The sequence below is a fragment of the Muntiacus reevesi genome, chromosome 16 (assembly GCF_963930625.1).
Source record: "Muntiacus reevesi chromosome 16, mMunRee1.1, whole genome shotgun sequence".
Lineage (NCBI taxonomy): Eukaryota > Metazoa > Chordata > Mammalia > Artiodactyla > Cervidae > Muntiacus > Muntiacus reevesi.
The window spans coordinates 54,736,129-54,761,998 of record NC_089264.1 but is presented as its reverse complement, the minus strand read 5'-3'; the positions used below and the strand labels follow the sequence as shown (position 1 = coordinate 54,761,998).

The following is a 25,870-nucleotide window of genomic DNA, read 5'->3' as shown; positions in this document are numbered from 1 at the left end:
GGAAGAGGAGATCAATGTATGCTGAGAAAAAATCCATACACATAAACAGAAAGCTTCTAGCACAATACCTGGCACTGAGTAGGCATTGGGCATGGTGCTTGTTGTTATTAACGTTACTATGAATAACAAATGCTGCAAGAAGGGTACAAAGATTTCCAGATACTCTTGACCTAGATTTCGTGCATATTTATATTTTACACTGTTATCTATGTATGTACATGTGTATGCATGAATGTTTTTCTGAACTGTTTCATCAGAGTAAGTTGCAAAAATGATGACCATGCATGCTTAGTTATCTGACTCTTTGTGACCCCAGACTGTGGCACGCCAGGTCTCTCTGTCCATGGGGTTTCCTAAGCAAGAATACTGGAGTGGGTTGTCACATCCTCCTCCAGGAAATCTTCCTGACCCAGGGACCAAACCCACATCTCCTGTATTGCAAGTGGATTCTTTACCACTGAGCCACTGGGAATCAAGGTGCCCCTGTATCCTTAAATATTTCAGTGTTGCTTCTTCTAAACCACAAATCCTCTTACAAAACCACAATACAATCATCAAAATCTGGAAATCAACATTTATACAATGCTGCTATCTAATCTACAGACCTTATTTGGATTTCATCATTTGTCCCAATTATGGTTTCCTTGGCAGCTCAGCTGGTAAACACTCTGCAATGCAGGAGACTCCGGCTTGATTCCTGGGTTGGGAAGATTCACTGGAGAAGGGATAGGCTATCCAGCCAGTATTCTTGGGCTTCCCTTGTGGCTCAGCTGGTAAAGAATTCGCTTGCAATGTGGGAGACCTGAGTTCGATCCCTGGGCTGGGAAGATCCCCTGGAGAAGGGAACAGTTACCCACTCTAGTACTCTGGTCTGGAGAATTCCATGGACTATCCACGGGGTTGCAAAGAGTCAGACACTACTGAGCAACTTTCACTTTAATGTCCTTCATAGCAAACGAGAATCCAAGATGATGTATTGTAGAAGCTGTCATACCTCTGTAATCTGAGACAAATTCCTAAATCTTTTTCTTTTTGTATTTCATGATGATGACATTTTGGAATACTTTGGATAAGTTATTTTGTAGCATGTCTCTCAATTTGAGTTTGTCTTTTTCCTATGATTAAGTCCATATTACACGCTTTTGGCAGGAATACCACAGAAGTCCAGGTGAGTTCTCAGTACATCACATAAGCACAGGCTGCTGCTGAGTCTCTTTACTGACAATATGATCACCGATTGCCAAAATTGCCAATATCGATTATTTGGTTTAGGTGTTGTGTGTCAAGTCTCTCTACCATAAGACATAACTTATGCTTGACTAATAAGCAAGTGACTGGGAGATACTTTGAGACTAAAGATCCTGCTCTCAAAAACTTTCACCTATGAGTCTTAGAGAACTGATGATTGACTGAATTACTTATTAATATGATGATTGCCAAATGGTGCTTTTTCTAATCCCATCTTTGCTTCTATATTTTAATTAGTTGGTATTCTACTGTACGGAAGAGCATTCCCTTCTCCTTCTGTTTGTATCAGTATGAATTCATGAATACTTATTTACAATCTTTTGCTACCATTATTTATTTTGATGTTGAAATTCTCCCAGGTTGGAACAGTGGTAGCCCTTACAAACTGTCTGCTGTATCTCTTGATCTGCTTCCATCACTGGGCACGTCCTTACTTTCTGGCACTACAAGTTGTCCTAGGCTTACCTTGTACTTTTCCTACCTCAGTGCTAGAATCAGCTACTTCTCCAAGCAGCTCATAAGCCTTAGTTGTTACTAATTCATCTTTTCTGTTTTCTTTCAAAAAGATACATGTACCCCGATGTTCACCGCAGCACTATTTACAATAGCCAAGGCAAGAAAGCAACCTAAATGTCCATGGACAGATGAACGGATAAAAAGATGTCGTATACATATGTATATATTATATATAATAAGATATGCATATATAATGGAATACTACTCAGACATTAAAAAGAACAAAATAATGCCATTTGCACCAACATGGATGGACCCAGAGATTTTCACACTGAGTGAAGTAAGTCAGAGAAGGACAAATATCATATGACATAGCTTATATGTGGAATCTAAAAAAAAGGTACAAATGAACTTCTTTACAAAAGAGAGATAGAGTTACAGATGTAGAAAACAATCTTATGGATAACAAGGAAAAGAGGGGAGGGATAAATTGGGAAACTGGAATTGACATGTATACATTACTATATATAAAATAGATAACTAACAAGGACCTACTGTATAGCAAAGGGAATTCAGTATTCTGTAACGACCCATATGGGAAAGGAATCTCAAACAGTGGCTATATGGCTATGTATAGCTGAATCACTCTGCTGTACACCTCCCACTAACAACACTGTGAATCAGCTATACTTCAAAGAAAAACAAAAATTCATTTTGTATGTTTCTTCAAATAAAAGATTATTTCATACCTTTTGTTGAATCCATTCCTCCAACTGCAAATAATGTACCAACAGTTGACTTCCTGGGTTTTGTCCGAGGACTCTGTAACATGGGCCGTCTCTCTGGTAGTAAGTGATACTTCATTGCTTCCATAATCAGTTTCTGACATTCTATATCATCTCGAAAAAGTGCATTATTTTCCATGTCTGCTAGGAACTAGAAAAAAATAGTGAGTATGTATATTGACCGATCAAGCAAATAATGAGGCTAAAAGAATAAACACAAACGTTCACAAATGGAAATTATCTCATTAAAAAAAATCCAAGTCTGGACATCTATTTTTAACTAAAATACTCAACAGTTGCAAAATTTACATTTTACTGAAAAACAGAACTAAGGAAAAGTGGTATGCTTTAAAATCTTAATAGTGCTTATCTCTGGGTAGTGGGGAAACTGGTGCTTTTTAAAATAACTTTTCTGGTATATTTCTATATTTTCCAGATTTTCTAAAATAAATCATTTAACTAAGTTAGAAATAGTTTTAACTGAAGAATAATTGTAAGTGGGAGTTGACTAGACCACATTTATCTGGCCTCTCTAAGGAATGTTCAACCAGGAACAACAGCAAAAACAAACTACAATTTTTCCAAGGGGCAAAGAACGCCGAATGGTTGATTATTTTAAAAGAAATAAAATTCCTTGTACTTCATTGAATTCTACATTTTTTACATAAATGCATACATAAATTCTACATAATTTTACATAAATGCATAAGTATGGTTACAGCCTACCTTTAAAAGATGAATTTTTTAAAAAAAGATGACTTTCTCTTCTTTTGTGCTTGATTCTCCATCCCCTTTACTTACCTCTTTATTGCCTTATTTCTTTCATTTAGGATACTAATTCATATGAAGTTAATTTTTAAACAGAGTATGAGCTGAGAAATACTTTTTCTTCCAGACGAATAGCTAGTTCTAGACCAAAATAATTCCCTCCATTTCCCAACTGAACTGATCCTTGATCATAGTCGTCTCAAGATATATGAGATCTGTTTTTTTATTCTCTATTCTGTTCCACTGATATATTTGCCTATTCCTTTCCTAATACTACAGTATCTTTTTTTAAAAGTCGTCATTGAATTTGTTACAATATTGCTTGTTTTGATTTGGTTTTTTTGGCCATGGTGCATGTAGGATCTTACTTCCCAGACCAAGGATGAAAACAGCAAAGTCTTAACAAAGTCAACCACTTAGCAAAGTCTTAATCACTGGACTGCCAAGGAAATCCCTATTACAGTGTCTTATGACATTTTTTGCTTATCTGACATAAATCTACCTTCACTATTCATTTTAATAATTTTATGGGCTATTTTTGAGTCTTTACTTTCCATATAAATTCAAGACAGATTTGTCTAATTCCCCGTCACCATCTTGATCCTGTTTGAATTCTAATAGGAACTGCATTAAATTTATTAATTTTGGGAGAACTTATATTTTTATAATACATCTTTCAGCTCAAGAAGCCATCCCACTATTTAGTTTTCTTCATGTAGGAATCATACCTTTTATTAAATATATTCCTACAAGTTTTATTATTTTTATTGCTACTAGAAATAAATTATTGAATTTCCACTTTGCATTTCTGCTGGAGAACAAAAATCCTATTGATTATTGCATACTGTATTTTAACCTACTACTTCACCACATTCCCTTATCAAACTCTACCCGTTAGGCATACAATCATAATAACTGCCAAATAGGGATAGTTACACCTTTTTGTAATGTATACACCAATTATATCATTTTCATTTCATTGATGCAATTGCTAAAACCCTCCAAGCAATGTTAAATAGAGTGATAAAGAGTATCCATCTTATAGTTTAAATTGATATGGTTTCAGTGTTTCACTATTTAGGAAAATAGCTACTATAGCATTTAATTTTTTACTATGTTTAAATAGCTTATCTTTATTATAGATATGTTGTTTTCTTCTCTCCCTATTTTAGAGTTTTAAAATTAAGAATGGCTAATTTTTTCCAAATATCTTTTATACAGCTAATGATACGATTATATGGCTTTTTCTCCTTTAAATTATTGATATAATTACCTTGACAGATTTCCTAACATTCAACCATTCTTATATTCCTGGAAAAAGATCTTCCTGGTCATCGTGTATTACCCGTCTGATATACTGTAGGATTGTATTTGACAATTTAAGGTATATTTTATATACTGTACAATTCACCATTTCAAGTATACAGTTCAATGATTTTTAGTAAATTTACCAAGTTGTGTAACCATTACTATAAAAACAGTTTTGGAACATTCTCATCACCCTGATTAGATCCTGAATGTGTTTACTGTTAATCTCGGTTCATATCTCCTGTTCCAAGCTCTAATCTGTCTCCATAGATTTGGCTTTAGATGCTTTGTACAAATTGGATCATACAGTGCATGGTCTCCTGCATCTTGCTTTTTTCATTTATCATGTTTTTTAGGTTCACTGATGTGTAACATGTATCAGTATCCATTTCTTTTTACTGTTGACTACTACTTCATTGTATGGATACATCGTATTTGATCTAACCATTCACCAACTGATAGGCACATTCAAGTTTTTGGCTATTATGAATAAGGCTGCTGAGAACATTTGGGTGCAAATCTTTATGTAGATTTGTTTTCAGGAGTACAATTGTTAGGTCATATGGTACATTTATCTTAACTGTTTAAGAAACTGCCAAACTGTTTTCGAAGGTGTCTGCATTATTTATGCTCCCACCAGCTATCCACTCTTCTCTTTTCAGCCACTTGAGTGGGTGAAAAATGTGAGTTTACTTTGTATTTACTTAATGGCTAATAATGTTGAGACTATGTTCATATTTTGATAATGAAAGAGAAGGAAGTCTCCAACAAAAGTAACTGTAAAATAGTTTGTGGCATCTGGCAACTGAGAAGGGCATGTGAAAGGCAAAAAAAGCCAAATTGAGACAGAAGTCTCAACATACAGAACAGACTGGTGATTTTTAAGGGGGAGGGAGCTGAGGGGGAAACGGAGTGGGAGGTTGGGGTTAGCAGATATGAATTATTATATATATATATATATATATATATATATAACTGATAGCACAGAAAACTACATTCAGTATCTTAAGATAAACCATAATGGAAAGGAATATTAAAAAGAATTTATACATGTGTATAACTCAATCACTTTGATGTACAATAGAAATTAACAATATTGCAAATCAACTATACTTTAATAAAAACAAACATTAAAGCTGAAAAATAAGATGTAAGTCTCAGGATCTAAGGCAGAGTGTAAATTCTGATATTAATCATTCCATGTTATCCTATGCACACAAAATATAGTTATACTTGGTACAAGTCATTAATGAATATACATCAAATGGCTCATTTAGATTAATCTCAATGTTTCTATTACTTGTTATACACAAATGCTTTAGTCTTTTCTAAATAAAAATAAATGTGAAAAAATTGGAGAAAGTAAAGTCTTAGAAGACTCAACAGTTACTACAGTAAAATATATTTCTTAGCATGCTGACAGTATCTATAATTTGTGAATAAATGGGATTAATTATATTTAAGTAGAGAGATGACAGTAATGGAAGAAAATATGAATCCAGCAATATAAGCACCAGATGAATGGAGACCAGACACCACTCGGAAAATGTTTCAGAAAACACTGAGAAAGGACTACAAAATACAGACTCGCATACGCTCTGCATTTCAGGGTAATACCGTGTACCTTCCCTGCCAAAAAAGAAGGCAAATTACTAAAGTGGAAACATTTAGACAAGATGAGAAACATGTTCAATTTGTAGATTTTTATCTTCACTCACATACTTGACAAGGCCTTGCAAACAGCTGAGAAAAGAAGAGAAGCTAAACGCAAAGGAGAAGAGGAAAGATATTCTCATTTGAATGCAGAGTTCCAAAGAAGAGCAAGGAGAGATAAGAAAGCCTTCCTCAGCGATCAATGCAAAGAAATAGAGGAAAACAATAGAACGGGAAAGACTAGAGATCTCTTGAAGAAAATTAGAGATACCAAGGAAACATTTCATGCAAAGATGAGCACAATAAAGGACAGAAATGGGATGGACCTAACAGAAGCAGAAGATATTAAGCAGAGGTGGCAAGAATACACAGAAAAACTATTCAAAGAAGATCTTCATGACGCAGATAACCACGATGGTGTGATCACTCACCTAGAGCCAGACATCCTGGAATGTGAAGTCAACAGGGCCTCAGGAAGCATGACTATGAACAAAGCTAGTGAAGGTGATGGGATTCCAGCTTGAGCTATTTCAAATCCTAAAACATGATGCTGTGAAAGCGCTGCACTCAGTATGCCAGCAAATTTGGAAAACTCAGCAGTGGCCACAGGACTGGAAAAGTTCAGTTTTCATTCCAATCCCAAAGAAAGGCAATGCCAAAGAATGTTCAAACTATGACACAATTGCACTCAGATCTCACACGCTAGTAAAGCGATGCTCAAAATTCTCCAAGCCAGGCTTCAATAGTACGTGAACCATGAACTTCCAGATGGATTTAGAAAAGGCAGAGGAACCAGAGATCAAACTGCCAACATCCGCTGGATCATAGAAGCAGCAAGAGAGTTCCAGAAAAACGTCTACTTTTGCTTTATTGACTACACCAAAGCCTTTAACTGTGTGGATCACAACAAACTGTGGAAAATTCTTAAGAGATGGGAATATCAGACCACCTGACCTGCCTCTTGAGAAATCTGTATGCAGTTCAAGAAGTAGCAGTTAGAACGAGACATGGAACAACACACTAGCTCCACTGAGGTGGAACCAGTGGAATCGGGAAAGAAGTACATCAAGGCTGTATATTGTCACCCTGCTTATTTAACTTATATGCAGAGTACATCATGAGAAATGCCGGGCTGGATGAAGCACAAGCTGGAATCAAGACTGCTGGGAGAAATATCAATAACCTCAGATATGCAGATGACATGACCCACATGGCAGAAAGCAAAGAACTAAAGAGTCTCTTGATGAAAGCAAAGGAGGAGAGTGAAAAAGTTAGCTTAAAACTCAACATTCAGAAAACTAAGATCATGGCATCTGGTCCTATCACTTCATGGAAAACAGATGGGGAAACAATGGAAACAGTGACAGACTTTATTTTTTCGGGCTCCAAAATCATTGCAGATGGTGACTGCAGCCATGAAGCCATAAAATTAAAAGACGCTTGCTCTTTGGAATAAAAGTTATGACCAACCTAGACAGCATATTAAAAAGCACAGACATTACTTTGACAACAGAGGTCCATCTAGTCAAAGCTGTGGTTTTTCCAGTAGTCATGTATGGATGTGAGAATTGGATTAGAAAGAAAGCTGAGCACTGAAGAATTGATGCTTTTGAACTGTGGTGTTGGAGAAGACTCTTGAGAGTCCCTTGGACTGCAACGAGATCCAACCAGTCAATTCTAAAGAAATCAGTCCTGAATATTCATTGGAAGGACTGATGCTGAAGTTGAACTTCAATACTCTGGCCACCTGACGTGAAGAACTGACTCACTGGAGAAAGACCCAGCTGGGAAAAATTGAAGGAGGGAGAAGGGGACGACAGAGGATGAGATGGTTGGATGGCATCACCAACACGATGGACATGAGTTTGAGTAGACTCCGGGAGTTGGTGATGGACAGGGAGACCTGGCGTGCTGCGATTCATGGGGTTGCAAAGAGTCGGACACGACTGAGCGACTGAACTAAACTGATATGATTTGCACTAAAACTATCTCTCCCCATTAGTAATATTTCCCCCAAATACTACTTAGAGAAAACAGAATGTGAATGATTTATGAACTCCACAGGCTTTAAAAAGTGTTTTGGGCGGTGGCAGGGTCTGGGGAAGGGGTGGCAGGCGCCATGTCGGGCCGCGAAGGTGGTCAAGAAGAAGCCCCTGAAGCAGCCCAAGAAGCAAGCCAAGGAGATGGATGAGGAAGATAAGGCATTCAAGCAGAAGCAGGAGGAGGAGCAGAAGAAACTCGAGGAGCTAAAAGCAAAGGCCGCAGGGAAAGGCCCCCTGGCCACTGGTGGAATTAAGAAATCTGGCAAAAAGTAAGCTGTTCCCTTGTGCCTGAGGCAGTGATGACCCTTAGTTCCATTCCTGTTTAAACACCATGGATTCCCTGCCATGATATCTGTTGCCGCCTATAGCTAGAATGAAGTGTTGTCTTGGAACCTATTGTACATTTAAGAATAAACTTTTGTTTAAAAAAAAAAGTGTTTTAGTACCACAAACTTGTAAATTAAAAAAATGCTAAAGATAAATAGTGATTCATTTTATATTTCTGAATTTTAGTAAAAAAACAATGAGAATTGAGAACAAATAGAGGAGACCAAGATACTTGTAATGCAGACTAGTCATTGGGAATATTAAGAATTAAGGTATCAAAATATTTAAAATAATGCCCTAATGCAGTTGACCTTAGAACAACACAGATATGAACCATGAAGGTCCACTTATACGTAGATATTTTTTAACAATAAATATTACCGTATGACACAATCCATGGTTAGTTGAATCCATAGATATGGGGGAACCTCAGATGGAGGGCAGGTGATAATACGTTATACACAGAATAATCCCCATGCTGTTTGAGGACGAACTGCACTTTCATCCACATTTTTTAAAGTAGGATCAAACAGAAAAGCCCGGAATGCTTTCAAAGGTAAAATAAAACCACACACACCTATCTTCTGGTTTAAAAACTTTTAAACTACTCAGAGTTTAAAAATAGAGCCACATTAAAATGATTATTTGGTTGAGGATTATAATAATATATATTATTTCCTATATTATTTTAAGGAGACACTACAATAAAATGACTATATGTAGGTTGAACTCATTATAGTTAGGCTAAAAGAGAATGTTTCTTACCAACAGAGTAGGGTTAAAACTCTATGAGAAAGGAATTATTTTATGAAAGTAAATTCTTTAGGTAACTAGATGTACTGGTAATTTTTAAAAAATCAGTCATTTATTTGATAGACACTAGACATTTTTTGCTTTCATTTGTCACTTTTATTTTTATTAAGATATAAATGACATATAACATTAGCTTTAGATGTATAACATAATGATTTGACATATCTATATATTGGGAAATGATTACCATAGTAAGTCCAGTTAACATTCATCCCCACAGTTATCTTCTTTCATGTCTGTGATGAGAGCTTTTCAGATCTACTCTCTTAGCAATTTCATCCTTTTCCTATCTTTTAAAATAAAACATTCAGAATATAATCCAAGACTTTCTTGATGATTTTAGAGTCTACTTCAATACTTTATCACTTGACAATTCTAATTTCCAAAATCTGCGCTTTACTTTTAGTAAGGAAAAAAAAGAACCTTGCTAGCATCTCCAAATACCATAATGGTACCATACAGTATTATCACTGTAGGAAAAAAAAAAAAAACAAACCCCATTGCTCAAAGAGGTGTTATTAACTTGTTTAAATTATACAGAGCAATGTGGCTTCCATCGTTGCTACTCCCTGGGCTAAGATAGTGGTTCTCAAAGTTGAGTGTGCATCAGATGCACTGAGGGTTTATTAAAACACAACTGGCTTGGCCCCACCACCAGAGTTTCAGATTTAGTAGGTGGAAGCCTAATCATTTTCATTTTAAATAATTACCCACGTGGTACTGATCTTACAGTTGGGGAACACACTTCGAGCAACACTGGGCTAATCCAATGCATTTATTGTCCTTATCTGTCTTTTCTGCAGCATCTAATGATATTAAAATTTCCGTTCTTGAACGTGCAATCTCTTTTTAATAGTACTACAGTTATTTGGGCTTCCCTTGTAGCTCAGTCAGTAAAGAATCTGCCTGCAGTGCAAGAGACCCAGGTTCAAACCCTGGGTCGGGAAGATCCCCTGGAGAAGGAAATGGCAACCCACTCCAGTAGCCCTGCCTGGAAAATCTCATGGACAGTGGAGCCTGGTGGGCTGCAGTCCATGGGGTCGCAAAGAGTTGGGTGCGACTCAGCGACTAATACTTACTTACAGTTATTTATGGGAATACCAGACCACCTGACCTGCCTCTTGAGAAATCTGTATGCAGGTCAGGAAGCAACAGTTAGAACTGGACATGGAACAACAGACTTGTTCCAAATAGGAAAAGAAGAACATCAAGGCTGTATATTGTCACCCTGCTTAATGAACTTATATGCAGAGTACATCATGAGAAACGCTGGGCTGGAGGAAGCACAAGCTGGAATCAAATTGCCAGGAGAAATATCAATAACCTCAGATATGCAGACGACACCACCCTTATGGCAGAAAGTGAAGAAGAACTGAAGAGTCTCTTGATGAAAGTGAAAGAGGAGAGTGAAAAAGTTGGCTTAAAGCTTAACATTCAGAAAACTAAGATCATGGCATCTGGTCCCATCCCTTCATGGGAAATAGATGGGGAAACAGTGGAAATAGTGTCTGACTTTATTTTTTTGGGCTCCAAAATCACTGCAGATGATAACTGCAGCCATGATATTAAAAGACACTTACTCCTTGGAAGGAAAGTTATGACCAACCTAGACAGCATATTAAAAAGCAGAGACATTACTTTGCCAACAAAGGTCCATCTAGTCAAGGCTATGGTTTTTCCAGTAGTCATGTATGGATGTGACAGTTGGACTGTGAAGAAAGCTGAGTGCTGAAGAATTGATGCTTTTGAACTGTGGTGTTGGCGAAGACTCTTGAGAGTCTCTTGGACTGCAAGGAGATCCAACCAGTCCATCCTAAAGGAGATCAGTCCTGGGTGTTCATTGGAAGGACTGATGCTGAGGCTGAAACTCCAATACTTTGGCCACCTCATGAGAAGAGCTGACTCATTGGAAAAGACCCTGATGCTGGGAGGGGTTGGGGGCAGGAGGAGAAGGGGATGACAGAGGATGAGATGGCTGGATGGCATCACTGACTCGATGCACATGAGTTTGGGTGAACTCTGGGAGTTGGTGATGGACAGGGGGGCCTGGCGTGCTACGGTTCATGGGGTCGCAAAGAGTCAGACAAGACTGAGCGACTGAACTGAACTCAACAGTTACTTAGGCAGATTTTGGACTACCACTAAATATTAGTATCTCCTAGGGTTCCACCTCTAGTGCTCTTATGTTCTCTTTGATTGGTGTCACTCTTCTCCTTGGCTTCAACAACCTAAATCAGTAGTTTCTAAAACGTCTTCTTAGACTCTAAGATGATTAAAGGTGTCAATAAGCTCTGGGAATAAGCTGCTTCTACTTCCTTCCCCACCTTCAAAATCAATGCTTCATCCTGTATTCTGTATTAACTGACAGCACCTTCATCAATGCCGTTGCACAAATCAGAATTATTCTGGACTCTTTCTTTTTTCCACCTTGTACATTCAATCATTCCAGTGTATCAATCCTACCTCCTAAATAGCTCTTGACTGTTGTAATTAATTTCTCTACCTCCACTGTTTTTTTTAAAGTGCTTAATTCACTTGTCAGAATCCAACAGTCTTCCTTAGCAGGTTCCTACTTTGATCCCTCCAATCTATTCTCTGCAATGCAATCATAGGATCTTTCTAAAATAAAAGGATAATTATGCCATTCCCTACTTAAAATCCATTAGTGCTTCCTCATTGCTTTTAGATTAAAAAAAAATCCCAATTCTTTGGCATGCCTAGAATTCCTCCACAATCTGGTCTGCTTCACTCACCAGTCTCATCTCTCAGTATTATCCTTTTTGTTTCTGTAACTTCAGCCATGCATGCTAGCTTCAGATTTCAGAACAGGATATATTTGCTCATGGCTCCATAACCAGGACTCCTATCTTTTCTGGGCTATCATGCCCATTCTTTTGGGTGACTAACTTGGCTTGCAAATTGAGTGACACATCAGAGATTTTCCTAGCTTCTCCACTATCAGTCTAGGTGGACCACTCCAATTGCTTTCATAATGCCATGTCTATCACAGACTTCATCTCATTAGATTGTAATTACTGATTTGCTTTTTAATCGTTTTCTTCCTCCACCTGATATCCTCCTTACCTAGCAGTTTTACACGGAGTACATTCAAGAGGCAGAACAGTTCAGTAGAAAAGGCATGTAGCTTTACTTGGGTTCAAGGTCTACCTCAGTCTTGTTGTTCAGTCGCTAAGTCATGTCCAACTCTTATGCAACTCCATGGACTATAGCTCACCAGGCTCCTCTGTCTATGGGATTTCCCAGGCAAGAATACTGGAGTGGGTTGCCATTTCCTTCTCTAGGGGATCTTCCCAATCCAGGGATGGAACCCTAGTCCCTCTGCGTCTCCTGAATTAGGAGGCGGATTCTTTACCACTGAGCCACCAGGGAAGCCCCTGTCTCTTATTAGCTCTAATCTAAAATCAAATATAACCACACTGCAGAAGAATATGATTTATGCAATCACTTTGTGATTTTGAACATATGGCTTTACTTTTATAATCTGTTCTTTCATTTGTACAACAGGTGTTAGACTAAATGATCTCCAACATGCCTTTCAACTCATACGATCTTATGACTATGATTATCAGCAGTATCCTGGATAAAAGAAATTCTAAAGGTCTCTGAGAATCATGCAAATACAGTATCATAAATATTTGAAACTACAGGGCTGAAGTAAATTGCCAGGTTATTTAATTGCACAGGTTCTTTTCAAAGTCTACTAGGATTTTTCAGACTTTATTTTCTTTCCTCTAGAGAAGGATAAGGAAAAAAATTAGGCTGGACAGCAGTAAAAATAGTCCTCTTTAAATCTGATTTTAAGAAATGTTTTATGATGTTATTTTTCCTGAATTGTCAAGTCACACAGTTTCGCTCCTATGAATTCATACAATATTCTACCTCTGAAGAGGGAAGTCATTCTTGTAAAGTATCACACTGATTTTTGTTTCTGTAAGGTAGAGAAAAAACAGTAACTTTTGCTCACAACAGCTGGAAATAATACATAATGCTCAAGATAAATACATACCAAATAAAACACACAGCACTTGAAACAACAACAAAAAAATCTGATCTTGAGCAGTAATAGCTCATTTTTTTCTTTTCTTTCAAGGACTCTACTTAAGGCCTCAAAATAAGCAGGCAAGTGTGTGTTAGTGGCTCAGTCACATCCGACTCTTTGTGAGCCCATGGACTGCAGCCCACCGGGCTCCTCTGTCCATGAGATTTTCCAGGCAATACCGGAGTGGGTTGCCATTTCCTTCTCCAAAGCAGCCAAGCAGGCAGAGGAAATTTTTGTATATTCCAACTGAAACTGTAAAAAGGGGAAACCCTGCATGTATATATGTTATGACTAATTGCCCTGAATACACCAATTAGGTATCTCTCAATTCTAAATTAGTGATAATAAATATACTATCATTATTTATAGCACATTTTATTTCAGAGCACTTTTCTGATCCTCATAAAAATCCTGTGAGATAGAAAGGATGTGATCTCCACTTGACAGATGAAGAAACCAAGGTATGTGAACATGCCAAGTCACAGAGTTTTAAAATGTCAGACTTAGAACTATGTCTCATTAATTTGTTTATCATCAGAGTCCAGCATTTAGTGGATACTTAATAAATGTGTGGCACATGAATTAATCTAAATTTTCTGGTTCCTAGAGTTCAGTGTTCCTTTCATTAGCACCTTTATTAATTCTTCAATCGCTAAGATAGGTTTATAGCTGAGTCAAATAAAATTACTAACCCCAAAGCAATGATGGTACTTAATGAATGCAATTTAGGCAGTCAGACTTTCTGGGTTCTTTTCACCTTAACATTTCATAGGAACATACATAAAACAACCACGTTGAACAGATTAAGGAAAAAACCTATAGACAAGCTAATATTAATGGGCTTCTCTGGTGGCTCAGATAGTAAAGAATCTGCCTGCAATGCAGGAGACCCAGGTTCAATCCTGAGTCAGGAAGATCCACTGGAAAAGGGAGTGGCAAACACTCTAGGATCCTTGCCTGGAGAATCCTATGGACAGAAGAGCCTAGTGGGCTACAGTCCATGGGGTTGCATAGAGTTGGACACGACTGAGCGACTAACACAATTAACATTAATGTACATTAATTAATGTAATTAGCATACTGTAATTAGCTCACATTAATGTAATTAGTAGTCCCTCAGTATTCTGGGGACAGGGGGTTGGTACCTATGTGGATACCAGTATCTCAATTTAAATATGTAGTATTTGCAGTTAACCTCTGCACAGCTTCCTATATACTTTAAATCATCCCCGGATTACCTATAATACCTAATACAATGCAATTCCTACATAAACAGTTGTAAGTGCAATGTAAATATTATGTAATAGTTGCTGGCACAGAACAAATTCAAGTTTTGCATGTTGGAATTTTCTGGAATTTAAAAGAATTTTCAATCCATGTCTTGTTGAACTCGGGATGTGTGAAATGATGTCTACTCAAAGTTGTTAAGATTATGGCATTGATTTTAAACAATTAAAAATAGTTTACCTGTGGTGCAAGAAGAGGTAGCCTAATATAAGCCAAAAGTTTACTGAGATCTTTCCGTCTCTGATCCAAATCATGACGAACCCAAGTAAGAAGTGCGTTCAATATTGTCTCCTCATTAGGAATGTTCATGTCATCACTGGCTAAGAGCTTTGCAATTTCACTGGCTGGTAATAATACAAATTCCTGGTTTCGAATTACTTCCATGAAATTTTCCTGGGGGAAAAAAAAAGAGCATATAAACAATACTGTTTCTTCTTTCCATCACGGTTTAAAAGAAACTAAACATTTCTTAATTAGATGCCAAAACACAGTTTATACTTTAGCCCTTTCTAACAATGTATTGTTGCTTAAAAGGAGAAAAAAAAAAACAGTAGAAAATAACATTTAAACTGTAATTGTTATTAAAATTCTCATTTCTCTGTATAGGCAGGATTAAAGTGATATATTACATATCACAATTTAAAAAATAAATTTAGGACTTTTAGGTATTGCTTTCCTCAAGTTAGGGAATAGTTTTGGCAAGTCTTTCAAAGGAAGATGGAAAAAATGAGAGAAGACACTTTATATGATACTCCAACATCAAAGGTTAGTTCAGATTTGTGGTTGCAGAAGAATTTGGCCAACAGGGGAGCCAAATACCTGGGTAAGAGTGAAGTATTTCTCTTACCCAGAAATGGCTTCTAGGGTGGCTACACTTTCCAAGCCCATTCTGGACCACGGAAGTCTTCTCAGACTCCGCCTGGCAAGAGCCTGAGTCCTTGGAGCTATCCTAAACCCAAACTGGCCTTCTAAAGTGTTTTAATGTTATTTATAAGACCACGAAGGGTTTGAGGTCTGATGTGAAAACTTTAATCTCATCGAACCTGATCTATGTACAAAGTTCTTTTGCTCTCATAGGAAAATGAGCTGATAGGGATAGAGTAAAGGGACAACATAGGCGATTAAATAGTTAATTGCCCTAGGGGACTGTAAGTAGAAAAAAAAATATGGGAGACTCCTGGAAGTTAATGATCACTCAAGAAAGCAGGTTTTCTTAACCACAAAACCAAGCAGCCTTGCTGAGCCACAAAACAATAAGACAGAAGCATGAGACATGCTCCCCAACAATAAAACAATGGTGGCCTGAGTCCCACATCTTGCCCAGCGAGCTCAGTAAGTTAATGACCCCCTAGGACACGCTCTCTGCACACGTCAAACACAACAACAGCATTTTATGGAATGGTGACATCTCAAAGTGAAAGACCCTCATTGTACTGGGACCTGAAATACTATTTCCATAGGGCCACGGCAGTCCCACCTGTCCATGCAGGGACAGGAAAACTCTCCTGCTCAATACTGAGGGGGAATTATGGTGGAAGTGTGACATCTGCTCCAGAACTGGCCTCTCACTGAATTCTTTCTGTGCTGAGACATAAAGAACTGGAGCTCTCTGGAGCCCCCTAGAGATTTCAGAGTCAAGACAAAAATGTTGACTTAGAATGTATTGGGACTCCAGGATCTTAGACTGAAGATGACTCAGTTCTGGTCACATTCTTACACCATGCTCTTTGTAATTTGAAATGGAAGATAAAAATGTCCTTACGTGTGAAACAGCAGTAATAATTTTTACTAAGCTACTATGCTAAACAATCTAAAGAGAAGGAAAATAGTCTTCTGGTGTACAAGTCTTAACGCATGGGTTGTTTATATAATTATAACATAAATGCAAACGCTGTATGCATTGTCCCTTAATGTTTTTCTTATGCTTCTTAATGCACTATGGCTGTCTCAGCACAGAGTTTTAGTAAAAAAGCTAAGGCTGATTAAATTAGAGCTGTTTAAAAATAGCTTAAGCTATTTAAATTAGAGCTAGAGATAAGGACTATCAAAAATTATCTTCTATATTAAAATGAGAATTATATTTTCCATATAGCCTCTAGTAACCCAAGTTAGGTACTGATCAAAGATATATCTTGGGTTGACATTTCATTCCTTTCATAGAAATTCTTAAGAGGAAAACCATACATGAATAATTAACGATATTCAATAGCTTCAATTCATCATGATTTGTTAAAGATGCCCAAATGAATCTATTTTAAAATGACTGATTATCATTTTTCAGAGATATATTTTAATAAAACCTCAGGGCTGAAATGGCTTCAAACAAATCATTCTACTCAATTGTATACTGACATTATAAAATGATTTCATAACACATAGCAAAAGCTATAAAAATGTTGAAGCTCTCAACTCCTAGCTATCCCATGAGTAGCTTAATCCTTGGTAAATAATTCACAAGAGGGGGGAAAAAAGCTGATGCTTCTCTGTACTGTTACCTATAATATTAAAAAAAAAAAAAGAGAGAGAGAGAAACAGCCTAAATCTTCAGCTCTAGGGGGTTGCAACTCAATTGGCTATTATTCACGCATCAAAAACTTTAGGGACAAAGATCACACAGATAAATAGAAATATATTTATTATTTAATGTTAAATGAGATTCTGAAGAAATCCAAATAATACACATTTCTAACTGCTCACAAGTATAGTGTATAGTACAGTCAACAGTTATACAACACTGAAGTAGCTATTGCCAAACTTTCAAATGGTATTAACTGCATTTCATCAGTGAGAAAAGATTATACAAATATTCATTTGATAGTCTATTTGTTGATGTATCTATTTCAGAGCAATGCCCATTCCACTCTGGGATAATCTGTATTAAGTGAAAATAGAGTTTCAACACCTTATGGAAATACTAGTGAACTCAAGGTTAAACGCAAAGTGCTTTTCAAAATTATTAATTTGGTTTTGAAGCAGGTATTTTAGCAAAATTCAAAGTTTTAAATAGTTTTTCTAGGTCAAGAAACCAAATTTAAAACTGCAAAAATCAAAGGTCTGTATTTATTCCATAATGACATTAAATATCTGTAATGATATAGCCGGTCTTGGACTTTTTGTAGAGGTTACACGATGTGTTTCACGCCAAGTTCAGTGGCAGTCAAAACAAGAGCAAAGTTCCCATATCTCAAGGCTACAAGAAGGCACTGCTCATCCCTCCCTACTTGTATTCATGCAGGATGACTGAACATCCCAAGTATGTGCACTATTTACTAATTGTGACAATTGATTTCATTCTGTGGCACTGTGCTTACTTCATATTTTAAGTCCATTTTATGATATAAACAGCTATCATGCTACTAAACACTTGCTAGCACTAGGCTCTTTCCCCCTTTGGAATAGTTTTTAAGCAAATGAAGTTACTGAGGGATTTATTCAAATTGAAGATTGAATTTTGCTATACATTTTCATTCAGTTCCCATAGCAACAATTCAAATCACACAATCTGTCTCTAAATTACTTTTTATTAGAGTTCAATTTTATGTATCTGTTGAAACTGAATAAAGTCAAATAATGGCCTTGAGGAAAAAAACTATCACAACTAACTGGCTATAAATATAGCTCTATACACACAAGCTAATTTAGATTTAACTTATATCTAAGCCTTAAGGCAGCAATATGCCTCTACTGTAAACAATAAGAATGACCTAAATGCATACAAATATTTGCATGTGAATAAAGCTCCTTCGTAGGTAAGAGATATTACTTAAATTATGAACTGATGACGAAGAAAAAAAATCCAGCTTTATTTTACTTATGCATCTTATTCCAAAAAGCATTTGAACTTGAGGTGTAAAAGTTAAAGTGAGAAATCCACTAGGAAGGATAAAGACTGGAGTGGGAGGGCGAGAATATTTCAAAGAACTTAATTGATAAAGACATTAACCTGATACCATGCTAGGTCTGTACAGCAATGCCCTGTCACACAATCTCTCTTTTTTCACGTGAAGAAGTTTGACATCATCAACTAGAAACACTTCCCAGGAACAGTTACACCACAGGGAGAATCACATCCATAAAAGCTGTGCTTTTGCCTGAGGGCTTTTGCTCACTCACATAGATCTCTACTATGTGGAACAGAATAAATCTAAATAATGATGATGATGATGATGGTGTCATTTAATGACCAGGCTGATACTGTGTATCAATCACTGTATAACTGGTACTGTGTACCAATCACCATTTTAAGTGCTGAACTTCTATTAACTCACTTAATCCTTGCTTAAGCCTATGAAATAGGTAGAATTAATCTTCCCAATAGTTATAAACATCTGTTCTTGTAATTTTTTCCCAATTTCTATTTCTCCAGTGCAAGATTCCTGAAATACTGGTCAATCCCTTCACATACGAACCAACTCAATGGAAAGATGGGGAATGGAAGACAGGTTAGACAAAAACATCTCTCTTAAATGTTGACAAAATCAGTAACGTGGATAACAACGTATGTGTGTGTGAATATTCACGTTCTTTCCTCTCTCAGAAGCTGTGCTGCCCTAAATGAAGCATTTAAAGCAAAAATCTTCAATCACTACCCAGGTATGAAAACCCACGCATGGCAAAATGGTCACTCCTTAAAAATCCACACACCTCGGCTGCTCAAATCCCTCTGCTATTTGATGGTGGAGGCTGGTCCTAATAGCATGCTCTCAACATGCCCTGATTTTCTTGCTGTCCTAGACCAACTTGTATCCATTATCCTCTAGCCTTCTGAATCAGAACTCCCTGGGATTTATTTTCAGCATTTGCTACAATCAATAGGAACATCTTTCTAGGTAGCTAAAAATACTTCTTACATATAGTCAGATTTATCCTTAATAGCCTCCCCCTTCCATCCTCGTATCTTCTGTACTAGCACCGCACAAACACACTGTCGCTATCACCAACTTCCATCAGGGAGTAAGGGAATAATTTCTGAAATTCATTCATACGCTACAAGGTAAACTGTCTAGGGGAAATCTGCTTTTAAAAGTAGCAGATTGAAAATCTTGAATGAAAGTTCTAAAATACCGCTTTGCTTCCTAGTGGCCGTGATAATTTAAGGCCTGCCTTATAAATCCAGGAGAAATATTACTTGGGGCTTTTCCCTCAGACCTCAATGAAAATATGAGACACCAGACAGTGAACCCGAACCTCAAGACATACAGCAGAGCCATGGGAAAACAGCAACATGCAGATGAGCCTGCAACAATTAAGAATAAGGCAAGAGCACGTGCCTGCCTGCTTTCTGAAAAATACATACCATGGTGTAATTGTGAGCCACTTTATGCAAATCTGTACAGCCTTGAGCATCAGCAAAAGAACGGATTCCAAGACAGTTGGATGGGTGGAGTTGTTTCATTAAAAACTTACAGCATGCTTCTACAACCTGTGAAAGCTGAAGAAGGCAAGCTGTAGATAACAGGCACTCAATATTATCTTCTTTTAATTCCAGGCGGCCTTAATGATAAAAAGAAATTCCATTAACTATGGAACTGTATTAGCTTTGGTTTATAAGGTAATTGATGCACACAATAATAATTCTAAGAGCACATTACATGCATTCCAGACATAGATGATTTAAGACATTCCAAAAAGAAAAAAAGTACTAAATGTGAAAAATAAGCTACTGGTGCTTTGTGACTTCTACTAAAATAAAAAATTGCCTGTTTCCGGAATTTTCAAAGAATGATAAGCAATAATGCAAAAATTGAAAAACCTCGTATAATTAATCAAATTATTACATTAACATGTAAAAATATCATTCAAAAGCTTAATTATAATAACCACGTTAAAGGTTCTAATACAGAGATTTTATCTATAGAGGTACCACCAAGGGTGGCCATTATAACAGTGGAACTGTTAACTGTGGTAGGCTTATTAAAGGCAGAGATCTGAAATCTAATAATACAACATAAATCTAAGAGGTTTTAAATTCACACTTTCAGATTTATTACCTGTGTATGCATACTGAATCAAGGACCACAGGGAATTTGGTTCTACACCTTCCATTTTTATTTCTTCTTGTCTTGCTTCCCTGACATCACTAGTGAACATGGCAGCAAAATAATCCGAGACAGAGGAGAGCACCAACCTGCGAACACAGCAGAGGAGAGGCCATCAGTGCCCACGGCAAAGCCGGCGCTCAGGGCTCAACGCTTTGCTTCCTTTCCTTCCTTTTCTTCTGTGTTTAAAGAAACTTCTGTCACCCACAGAAAGGGTTCGGTACTAAGAAATGCACTTTAAGTTTGATAAACTGCTTTGTGCTCTAGTCTCTTCCTTTGTTTTTCCCGTTTGGGTCTTTTTTAACTTTCACTTTTGTATTGGAGTACAGCTGGTCAACAATGCTGTGAGCCTTTTCAGGCATCAGCAAGGGACTCAACCACACATACACAAGTACCCACTCTCCCCTAGGCTCCCCTCCCGTCCAGGCGGCCACGAAACATCCAGCAGAGTCCCACGCGGTATACAGTACGTCCCTGATGGTTATCCATCTTAAATACGGCAGTGTGTACACCGTGATCCCAAGCTCCCTAACTCCTAGTCTTTGCCTATGAATAATAAATTTCCATTACTGAAAGTCTTCTGCTGATGTAAATGATTTACTCATTCACTACTCAAATATCCCTTTTTATCATCCTGAAAAAAAGCTGTAATATTATTTAAACTAATGATATATAAAATGCAGGAAAAAAATGTAAAGGTTCTCCAGCTTCTTGTTTTTTAAAACAACCTAAGGTGTTTGTTTTTTTTTTAATTATACAAGTAGTAAATACATGGGAGACATCTGACACTGGTTTTAGCTGGTTATTTTTAACTTTTATGATTTTTAAATGAGGGTATACTATAATGTTTATATTTTGTTATAAAATTATAGTATCTTTGTTACCACAATACAAAAGTATATTTTGTATCTTTTTATAATAATACATTATTATATAATAGGTATGTCTCTGTCCAAATTTATTGATAGTCACATATATGCAAAAATAGATTTTAAGTGGTGGAAGTAGTGGTACAGAACCCGCCTGCCAATGCTGGAGATGTTGGAGATTCAGGTTTGATCCCTGGGTTGGAAAGATCCCCTGCAGGAGGAAATGGCTACCCGTTCCAATATTCTTGTTAGGAGAATCCATGAACAGAGGAGCCTGGTGGGATACAGTCCATGTGGCTGCAAAGAGATCTAGATACTTTGAGATATTCTAGTGTGAAAACTAGACAAAAGATCCCTTCTTTTATGGAGTCACAGTCTACAAGAAGACAAACAATACACAGCAGAAGTAAATTCTAAATGATGGCAAGAAGTGATAAGTGCCATGGGGAAAAATGTAGGGTAAGGGGAAATGGGAAGTTGGTTTAAATAGGTGGTCTCACTGGAAGGTGAGCACTTAAAATAAAAGTTTAAGGAGGTGCAGGAATTAGTTATACAGGTATTTGCGAACAGCATTCAGGCAGAAGAATAGCCAGGGCAAACGTCAAAAGGCAGAAGCGGCATGCCTTCCACACGCAGGGAACAACGAGGGGGTCAGAGCAGCTGAAGCAGAGTGAGTAAGATGGGGGCAGCATGGTCAAGAAGTAACCGCAGGCTAGGTCACAGAAGCCGCGGGGAAGACATGGGGTTTCATGCTGCAAGAGGAAGCAGTAGAAAGTGTGATCAGAGGAGCAACCACGTCTGAGTACCATTTTACTGGGTCACTCAGGCAGCTGTGTAGAAAACAGAATGTAGGGGAAAGAGTGAAAACAGGGAGATGGGTTAGGAATTTCTTGTATGAGTAATCTAAGTGAGATGATGGTGTCTTACACAGGTGTTGCAGGTAAGGTATTGAGTTCTGTTTTGGAAACAGAAAATTTGAAATGCCTCTAGAAACTCTGGTTGAAATATCTCTAATAAACCCACACTCACAACATGGACTTTTGGTCACAACATAAAGTGGCATCTCAATAAACGTATGCTGATTCAGGCATTAAAGACTATAAGACCAAGCCCAATGCTTCCTAATTTTACTTTCACTTTAGAAGGTTTAACAAAACTTTTGGGACACACTGTTAATTAGTTTTGAATGGTATTAAAAAAAAAAGAAAAAAAAAACCTCTGGGATCATAATGGTGATTAACACTGAACAATTAAATATGAAATTATTAGGAGAAAAATTGTTCTTTATTAAACAGCTTCCATTTCCTTTTCTACAACAAAAAGTAATACTTAAAAAAAAAGAAGTAATACTTCACTACTGTTAAATGCTTTTATTCCCTAGCACTACCGCCTTTCATATTTTCTGGAGGTCAGCAAACAGAAGTTGGGATGTGCGTGGCTGCTCAGTCATGTCCAAGTCTTCGCAGCCCCACAGACTGCAGCCTAACAGGAGCCTCTGTCTGTGGAATTTCCAGGCAAGAATACTGGAGTGGGTTGCCATTTCCTCCTCCAAGAAATTGGGATACAGCTGACTATTTTAAGACTCAACAGTTTTGCCGCTCCATTCTACCAGTTTGTTTCTAAACGATCACCACTTCAATTTCCACTGAGTTTACCGAAAGTTATACAACAGGTAAAATTAGGTGGGGTGTGGCTTAAATAGTAGCTGAAAGCTATACCAAACGATACTGACAGACTTCAGGCTGGTGTGGTTCTACAGAGCGAAAGTAACACTTTTGGGGTCACTAAATGTGTAAGAGGGCTTCCCAGGCAGCGCTAATCGGTAAAAAAAAAAAAAAAAACAAAACCAAAAACCTGCCGCAGTGCAGGAGACTTAAGAGACGCAGGTTCAATCCCTGGGTCGGGAAGATCCCCTGGAGAAGGGCATGGCAATTCACTCCAGTATTCCTGCCTGTAGAATCTCATGGACAGAGGCACCTGGTGGACCACAGTCCATAGGGTCACCAAGAATCAGACACAACTAAAGCGACTGAGCACGCAGTGTGTAATAATTTCACATGCACTGTTTTCTTTGCAGAAAGTCCATGAAATATACCCCTTTACCAAGACACTCCACTGAATGATCAATTGGAACGAGTTACCTCAACATACACTACTAAATGATCAAGGAAGTATTTCACACATATAGAAATTTATAAAACAATCACCTGTGAGCTGGAATTCTGCGATCACCAGCAACTAAAATTACATCACATAACTGTTTGTGTCTCAAATAGTTTTCCATCTTTTTGAATGTTTGTTCAGCATGATTAAGGGCTTGGAAGAATTCATCTGATGAACATGGCTCCATAGTATGGCAGGATGACAACGTCTGACTGCTATTGGAAGTCCTGAGAAGAAAGAGAACACATGTTTTGAAATGTTATGAACACATTAAAAATATCTTTCCTATTAAGTCCTTTTAAAGCCGTCAAATGTGACAGAAGTAATGATACCAGTCAATATTAATGTGTAATCATCTATCATTTTTCCTTTTAAAATCAATGATAGATCAAATCGTCTGTGTGTCTTACAAACATTGTTAGTAAACGTGGTACCTTCTAGCTAACAGCTCTATAACACGTATTCTTTGCCTGTACTTGAGGTCTCTTCTCTGGTCAATATGACATCTCTGCTGAAGAAGTGCCAAACTATATTCATACTGACAGCTATAGCTCCGACATTATATTTAAGAGTATAAGAGATCACTTTTTGAAGGCAGGAAAGCAATTAAACTATTTTGCAGATATAAATCCAAGCCATCCTTTATGTAAAAATGGGTTATGTTTCATAGTTCATTTGTAAGACAACTGTTTACAATACAAAATATATCATCATAAGAACAGTATTGTAAATAATTCATTTGATTTTCTGGTCAGTCTTCAAAAGCCTGTGTAACCTATAACTTAGATTACAAATTAAAAGAATTTGATGATCTAATCCAAAGAATTTTGGATAGTATCTAAAAATTATTTGAAACTTCCAAATTATAATGTGAAGAGTATGAGTTCAATATTTTCATTATGATTTATTAATGGAAAAAGTGAAAAGATTGAGACTAAGAATGAAATCCTAAATCCACCCCTTTCCCACCTTCCCCTAAGATCCTGTCTCCAAGACTACCTGAATCAAGTAATCAATATCCCATGGTTATGCAATTAACCACAAAACCACCAACTGGGCCATAACTTAGTTCTCATTTCTCATCAGATCTACTTTTAAGGATATTATGATTCTGATAAATGCTTTGTTGAATCAAGCCTCGCTATATCTTAAGAGAACTTTCTTAATACAAATATCTAATAACCTTATTAAAGTCTTTGCCTCTTTTATAATAAAGGGAACTGAAGCCAAGGAGATTAACTGCTTTGCCAAAAGTCAGAGTTTGACCATGGCAGAAATAGGGCCGATGCAGAGAAATCTGTGTATTCACCAAAACCCTTTTTCTCCTGAGAATATAGCTGGACTGCATTTCCCAGCCTTTCTTGCAGATGGGTGTGGTCTTATAGTGGAAATGGACCGTGTCACCTCCTAGCTAAAGTGGCCAAGAGCAGGTGTGTATCTCTCACTCTTTCTTTCTCTAACCATGAGCACCAAGGACTTATATGGAGGAAGAGGCAAAATATACACAAGTGTTTATAACTAGGACTATATACACAGATTCTACTTGTAAGAATCCACTGTAAGAATCATGTTGATTCAGATGTATCAGCTTTGAAAGTTAGCAGGGCCATGAACAATAAATATCTCTACCTAAAGCCTCCCAGCCCATCGCAGTTTCAGTGCCATACAAATATGGGTCCTAAAGAATGTTCTTAGAGGATAACTGTGAATAATGATAATAGAAGCAAAATATAGATTAGATTATCTAGAAAGTTTACATTGCACAATATGAATATTATTGGTGTAATGACTTGGGAAACCTAGTATAAAATACTCAACTTTACATTTAAGATCACTAGTATAAAAACATATTGAGTACTGTATAACTGTATGTTGCCTATATAAGTAAATGAGAATTAGAAGCTATTTTAAAATCTAGGGTAAAATGTAATATAAGCAAAAACAAATAGTTGACTTGGATGAATACCAATTTGAAGATTTAAAACATTTCTCAATAAAATGTAGTTTTCTATTGTCAAAATACTGACAAATGATGATGAGGACCAGTGATCTA

The 25,870-nt window shown here is 37.0% G+C and overlaps 1 protein-coding gene and 1 pseudogene across 3 annotated transcripts in view; one reads left to right on the top strand and one right to left on the bottom strand.

Annotated features, from left to right (window-relative positions):
- Positions 1-25,870, bottom strand: part of KLHL5 (kelch like family member 5) — an 83,325-nt gene that overhangs the window by 22,591 nt on the left and 34,864 nt on the right. For all 3 annotated transcript variants that reach the window (XM_065907467.1, XM_065907468.1, XM_065907469.1), the window contains 5 exons: positions 23,862-24,044; positions 20,738-20,874; positions 20,044-20,240; positions 14,928-15,140; positions 2,454-2,640 (listed from right to left, as the gene is read on the bottom strand). In XM_065907467.1, coding sequence (XP_065763539.1) covers positions 2,454-2,640; positions 14,928-15,140; positions 20,044-20,240; positions 20,738-20,874; positions 23,862-24,044 — 917 coding nt within the window. The remainder of the gene's footprint in view (positions 1-2,453; positions 2,641-14,927; positions 15,141-20,043; positions 20,241-20,737; positions 20,875-23,861; positions 24,045-25,870) is intronic.
- On the top strand, positions 8,338-8,549 carry LOC136147810 (translation machinery-associated protein 7-like; annotated as a pseudogene).